The 7244-nt window shown below is 37.7% G+C and overlaps 1 protein-coding gene across 1 annotated transcript; it reads left to right on the top strand.

The window, feature by feature from the left end:
• Positions 1–6096: 6096 nt before the first annotated feature.
• LOC131280686 (olfactory receptor 8S1-like) lies at positions 6097–7041 on the top strand. Its single transcript, XM_058309086.1, has one exon. The coding sequence runs from the start codon at positions 6097–6099 to the stop codon at positions 7039–7041; it is 945 nt and encodes a 314-aa protein (XP_058165069.1).
• The last annotated feature ends 203 nt before the right edge of the window (positions 7042–7244 follow it).

Here is a 7244-nt window from a genome sequence, read left to right as displayed (position 1 = left end):
ATGTGAACCAGCAACACTAGGTATATACCCAGCAGTGAGCACAGTGACACAGACAGACATCTGTACACCAATGTTCATAGTGGCATTATTCATGATTGACAAAAGTTGGAAATAACTCAGGTGTCCATCAACCAATGAATGGATAAACTGTCATGTATACACATGATGGAATATTATGCAATGGTAAGAAGAAATGAAGTCATGAAGCATATGACAACATGGATGAACCTAGAGGACATTATGTTGAGTGACGCAAACCAGATACAAAAAAAAAAAAATACTGTATAACCATGCCATTATGAACTAAATATATTGTGTAAACTCATGGAGTTAATAATTAGAATATAGATCATCAGAAAATAGTAGGACAGTAGAGAATTGAAAGCTTAATGTTAATCTGTGCAGAATTGGAAAAATGTTGTTTGTAAATCTTTGGAAGTGAGTAGAAATTGTTAAAGCATATCATGGAGTTTCTAACTAGTAGAGCTATTGTATGGGTATGACAAAGGTTGACAGGGAAAATTTAAGGTACAGTATGTTACTAGCAGGAAAGCTAAGAACTGTAACATGGGACTATATAAGACAGTAAAACCTCATGTAAAACACAAATATGGGGGATATTGCACATAGAAGGCTGTTTTTACAAATTATAAATATAAATACACTAGAGAGAAAGAAAAAGAATCACAGCTATGTACAGCCAGTGGAGCACAGATATTGAGAGGAGGTGAGTTTTGTTTGTTTTGTTTGCTTTTTGATTATTATTATTATTGGAATAAGGAAAGTACTCTGGGAGTGATTGGGATGTTGAATGCACAAACATGATTACAATGAATAGCACTAATAGTATTCTTTGAATGAATTTATGCTTTATTAATATGTATCAATAAAATTGATTTGAAAATGAAGAAATAAATAGATAAATAAATGTGCAGCTTTCCTCTGATGTCCCAAAACAGGTATTCAGACCTACTTCAGAGACATCAAACATCCCTTATTTCCATTCAATTTTTCAGCTTCAACATAAAAATTCCAAAAGACTATTCTAAAAGTAATCCTCTGAGACCCTACAAATTTCTGCTTGTTATGTTAATAAGTCTAAACTTGAGTTCCAGCCTCTCACTACAGAGAATAAAAGACACTGTCTCTTCTGTCTCCTGGGACATCAGGCTCAGCCATCACATTACTGACTGCCTAACCATATATCTGCCTTTCTGAAGAGTATATGTAAGATTCTCCTAGCACAGTTTTTAAGGAAACAGAGTTAACTAAATGAGTGATGCCCCTGTGCTAGATTTTATTGCTATGGGATAGATACCCTCTTATGTTTTTGTTGCTGTTTTTGTTTGTTTGATGTTTGTTTGTTTTGAAGAATTTAGAGGTTTAGTGGGAGAAAAAGACGACCAAGTCAGAGCTGAAAGGATGCAAGCCCTGGAGCTTCTAGGGTAAGCCATTGTGATGCCTTTATTGTGATTTCTCAAGAGAAAGGGAAAATAACTGAAGTACCTGTAATTGGGCCATAAAACAATTAGTTCTCATCAACATAGAGGCTTCTGGGTCAGATAAAGGCTAGAACAGCAGAAGTCTTTGGAGCCGTTAACACTCCCCCAATTTGACAATGTCCTCTAGGATTCACTGAAATTGCTTCCCCTCTCTCTCCTGACTACTTCTTTATCCTTTCCTCATATGACTTCACTTCTGTCTCTCTGAGATGCATCTTTTTCACCCTGTCTTTCCATAGACTTTCTGCAAGCTAGAGAATAAGCCTCAAAATCAATGCAGACTTTCACCTTTCTAAGCAGTTTGGTCTAGGTATTCTCCTATTCTGAGCTGAGGAAAACCCTCTGGTATCAGTGACCAATGTTAGGTTATGGAATGGAGATACTGTGCACTCTGACTTCAAACTCAGCATTGCTCCAACCCTTATCTGTATAATAAAAGCAGGAAGAGGCATGGAGAGGGCACATCAGAGTAGATAGTGGATTATGGTCCTTTTTATACCCAATTAGATATATCATACAAAGGTAATTTTCAGCTATTACTAACTGCCTTCATCTTCAATATGGATCAAGCTAGTTAGGGGCTGAAGAAATAGCAGTAGGGATCAAAACTAAGAAATGGTAAAGAAAAAAATTGAATTCATTGGGTTATTATTTCTTGCCCACTTATTTTCACTACTCCCTAGTCTATGGGTTTTCCAAACCCACAGTATTTTACACTGTCTCTAAGTATCCATAATCTCCCAATTTTGATTTCCATGCTTAGTGACTAATGGAAGCACAGGGTCTTGTTCTCTTCACCTTTGAAATCAATTTCAGCATTTGTGGAATTAAGATTTTAAAATCAAATTCATTTGAAACTGACAAAATTTTAAGAATCCTGTTATATGTCTCTTGTTCAAGAATGTTTCTGTACTACCTGCCTCCATGGGAAGGATGTGATAAGTTGCATGTAACTTATCTGTGGATTTAGCAAGTTCCCTACCAGATTTCTGCCTCTGTCCCTCATCCATTCAAAACAAGAAGGGATAAGGATATAAATGGTCCCTATCTCATAGGAATGGTGTGAGAAATAAATATCTTAATATATGTGAAGTGCTTAGAATGGTGCTTAGTGCTATTTCTTCATTATCATCAGCATCCTCCTCCTCATTTTTCATTAGGAATAAATGTATTCATAGTATGAATGATTTTGAGGAGTTATCCTATGCATAAATGTGGAATAAATGACAGAAGGGTATTACTTTCAAAATAACCCCCAAATTCAATATCTGCTTATCCATAAAGTTGTATTATATTTTATTATTATCACAAGCAAGTTGGTAAGCTCAGCTTTCCTTTGAAGAATCACACAAAACTAACTTCTGCATTGATCCTTCCTCTCACTATAAATGTGCAGACTATTCCTTCTCCAATTATTATGGACCGGGCTGAGTTACTCAATTTCAGTAAGAATTGAAGGCACTATGACTCCTGTGATGGAAAAAGAAGATAAGATGAACAGAAATAAATTGATAGAAACAATTTTCCATTTAATTCAGACAGAAAATATCAAATGCTGAAATGTTCATATTGTTGGAGTCAATGGCCTCAATTTATTTATTTGTTTTATTGTAGATTAGTAGTTTAAACACCAGGGAAACTGTATACATCCAACAGGATTTGACAAATGTGGGAATAAGAGGAATTATTCAAAATCAAAATTTTGAGCAGGTTGCCACCCTTGAGCAATGAATTAGAATTTTTTGAGCAATTATGTTTTGTAATATCCTAATAGGAAAAGCAGATGTATATCCTGAATATAAGAAGATACAATAGGCTGGGGAATTTTATGAATATTCAATATTAATATTGAGATAATTATTAGAAGGACAAGTTTGGGTAAGTGGATGGGTATACAGAATTCAATGTAATTGTGAGTCCTTTGAGTACCTCCAATGACAGACACCATTGTATCAAGACACAGATACAGATTACATGGCAAACTAAAAGGGGAGACACTGTGAAGTTACCAAGCCAGGCACAAAGTTTCATGAAAAGAAACTCAGTTCAGATCAGATTTCAAGCTAAGCAAAAGTAGAAAGTCTAAGGAGAGAATTTACACCTGGATTATAAGGATAAGTGACATTAAATATAAGGGGAAACAAGAATATTTACATAACAATAGGACATTGGTCTATACTAGGTTGTCTTCCTCCCAATGCCTGAAAAAATTTCGTATGTAGCAGAAATCTGTGAATATTTGTATATGAATGTATGGGTTTGTGGAGAAATGGTGGTAGAAGAAGAAACAAATAAAAAGGCAGATTATTAAGGAAAGGAAAGAATTACAAAGTGACTACATGAATAGCAAATGAACTAAATGATAAATGGATGATGAAGGATTGATGGCTGGGTGGTTGTAGATTGATACCATGGGTTGAAACACCTCTAGTACAAGCAAAAGTTGGCTAGTCGGTATGGGATGACTCCTTGGATACAGGCATATGGTGGTTGATGGTAGGTGCACAAGTAAAGTCCTCTCCCTGACCTTTCATAATAATAGACCCATTACACACACACGCACGCAGAAACACACGTTTCTTTACCTTCACTTTCCACTTATCCTTGGTGCTCAGTCTTTCTTATGCTTGTGGATTTAGTCTTTCCCCTATGATAAGAGTTCTGCAGTAAGTACTATTCAATTCATTATATTCTTTTCTGTAGCAAATACTCATTGGAATTCTATTATATGCATTTTTCTTCACAGGGGCAAGTGTCCTGGATGCAAAAGAGCATAGAACACAATCATCGCCATCAAGAAACTCTAATCTTATGAAAAGGAGTAAAAAGAAACCCACTCCACAAATGCTACATTAGATAGCAGAGTAAGAGAGTGATTCATCTGCTGTCATACAGGGAAAATAGCTTATTAGCTTATTATTGTGAATGGATAGATTAGGTCATGCTGTGACAAGAAGCAGGAATGCCTAAGAGATCATTAATGGAGGAATCAGACCAGAATACAAAGAACACATTCTTGAAATCAGAGAGGAGAGAGTAGGAATAATGACGTTAAATAGCTAGTAAGATACCCAAATACATTTGTTTTCTTATATGAAAAATCTCAATGCAATGATTTGCCCCAAATTGGTCCTGGGAATTATAAAACAAAAGTGCTTATTGTGACAAATCAGTTATCAGTCACTCAATGATAACAGGTTTCCAATTGATACATATAATGGTGATATCAGGAAAGGATAAGATGAAGGAAGACAATGAAATTTTGGTGAGAGGCAGAATACAATTAATATTTAGATTGAAATACAGGGTATTCTATGCAAGCACATGCTTGAGAAAAGGGAAAGAGAAAGACACACCCACATGGTGATTGGAGAAGAGAACACTAGTCTGCCTCCAGGTTGAAGGTCCCCTAGGGAATAGTAGCTGTACAATTGCAAAAGTCAAAAGATGCCAGATAACAGAGTACAAGAAAAGCCAAACCTTGATTGGGAGATACTGAATGGTGAAATGACCTCTTGTCTTGGGTCATCATAATGGAGTCAAATCTTAACTGTTCAAATGGTCAATTTGGACAAGTTTTATAACATCAGATACTCAATTTTCTCTCCAGCAAAATGGATGTAGAAAATTGCCCCCTTATTCCTTATATGCCATCCTACAAATAAAACAGAATATAATACTCAAAAACATACGCACATATATTATGCATACACAAACTAGTGTCTACAAATTTCGGTATGTCACAAAAGTGAAATATATACTTTATGTGAAAGTACCTCTGAAAAAGCTAATAAAAGGCAAAATAGTAACATCAAAATAATATCATTGGGGAGCAGATGTGACTCAAGCAATTGGGTCCATGACTACAACATGGGAGGTCCCAGGTTCAGTTCCCAGTGCCTCCTAAATAACACAAGTAGACACAATGAGCAGACACAATGAGCTAACTCAGTGAGCTGACAAATAAGCAAACACAATGGGTAAACACACTAGCAGGGAGCCGATTTGGCTCCAATGGTTGGACACATGCCTCCCACATGGGAGGTCCCAGGATCAGCTCCTGGTGCCAACTAGAGAAGACAAGCAGGCAACAAATGGAACAATGAGGAAAGACAAAAAAAGAGACAAGTGGACAACAAGCAGACAAGGGAGTCATCCAGGGGAGCGAGGGATAATGTAATCACAACAAGCTTTTGACTGGGAGTAAAAAACTAAGTAAGAGAGAAAAGAAGGCAAGCTTTGAAACATGTTCTCTAGGAAATCCACTACAGTCTAAAAGGAGTAGGGAATATTTTAAAGCAAAATTAAGAGATGAAAAATACTATTATTAGTCACTCACCTTAATGAGTATAGTAATACATTTTTTCACCAATATCTGAAGTAGATTATCAGCCATGAGGTGATATCATGATGGCATTTGTCCAGGGTTAGAATTTAAAGAAAATATCAACACAGGATGAAGGAATTCAAGGGAATCAGTGAGAGCATACAGAAACTCTAAGTTAGTAAGGAAGACACCTCCTCCTAAGTAACAAAAGTGGTCAGTAGAGGTTATACTCGGTTCTAATTTGTTTCTAGACATCAGCATCCATAAATGGCCTTGGGGAACCACAGCACCATCCTCGAGTTCATCCTCCTTGGACTGTCTGCTGACCCCCATGTCCAGGCTCTGCTCTTTGTGCTGTTCCTGGGAATTTACATTCTGACCCTGATGGGGAACTTGTTGATGCTTTTGGTCATCAGGGCAGATGCTCAGCTCCACACGCCCATGTACTTCTTCCTGAGGCACCTCTCCTTCCTAGATTTTTGCTTCTCTTCTGCCACAGTGCCAAAACTGCTAGCGAATCTCCTGTCTCAAAGGAAAGCCATCTCAGTTGAAGGCTGCATGGCTCAGGTCTTCTTTGTTTTTGAGTCTGGGGCCACAGAAGCCAGCCTGCTCTCAGCGATGGCCTATGACCGCTATGTTGCCATCTGCCACCCTCTGCGCTATGCACAGATCATGAGCAACCAGCTCTGTAACAGGCTGGTGTGGGGATCCTGGGGCCTGAGCTTTCTGAATGCATTCATCAACACCCTTCTTGCTATGAACTTGGACTTCTGTGGAGATGATTTCATCCCCCACTACAGCTGTGAGCTGCCCTCACTCTTCCCTCTGTCCTGTTCTGATATATCCACCAGTGTTACAGTACTTTTCTGCTCTGGTCTAATGCATGGAATTGGAACCTGCTTTCTTATTGTTTATTCCTATGCTCTTATTTTCTCCACCATCCTCAGCATTAGCTCCTCCTTAGGCAGAAGAAAGGCCTTCTCCACCTGCTCCTCTCACCTCACCGTAGTGCTGCTATTTTATGGTTCAGGTTTTCTTCGCTATCTACTGCCAGTCTCAGGCTCACTACTGGAGTTGATCTTCTCTGTACAGTACAGTGTGATTACTCCCTTAGTAAATCCCCTCATCTATAGCCTGAAAAACAACCAGGTGAAAGCAGCTTTGAGAAGAACCTTAAAAAAATATCTCCAATATATCAGGCAGTTGGCTTGAGTAGGATGACTTTGAATGAGCTTATTATAGCAATATATCACATGAATGGACAATAAAATTATTTCTTGACTTCACTTGACAGTGGATGCAATTAGGTGTCTTAAAAATTGACAGAGTTATGTGGGAGTGAGTTGAAGATGATGTGTTAGATTCCTTCTGGATTGGAAGCAGGCAAATGGTCTAATAACCATGTTCATTCAGTC

Source organism: Dasypus novemcinctus, chromosome 12 (genome assembly GCF_030445035.2).
Source record: "Dasypus novemcinctus isolate mDasNov1 chromosome 12, mDasNov1.1.hap2, whole genome shotgun sequence".
NCBI lineage: Eukaryota > Metazoa > Chordata > Mammalia > Cingulata > Dasypodidae > Dasypus > Dasypus novemcinctus.
This window is presented reverse-complemented; position numbering and strand designations above follow the sequence as displayed.

Excerpts from the sequence above, each read along its gene's own strand:
- LOC131280686 (XM_058309086.1), top strand. The coding sequence starts at position 6,097 with ATGGCCTTGGGGAACCACAGCACCATCCTCGAGTTCATCCTCCTTGGA.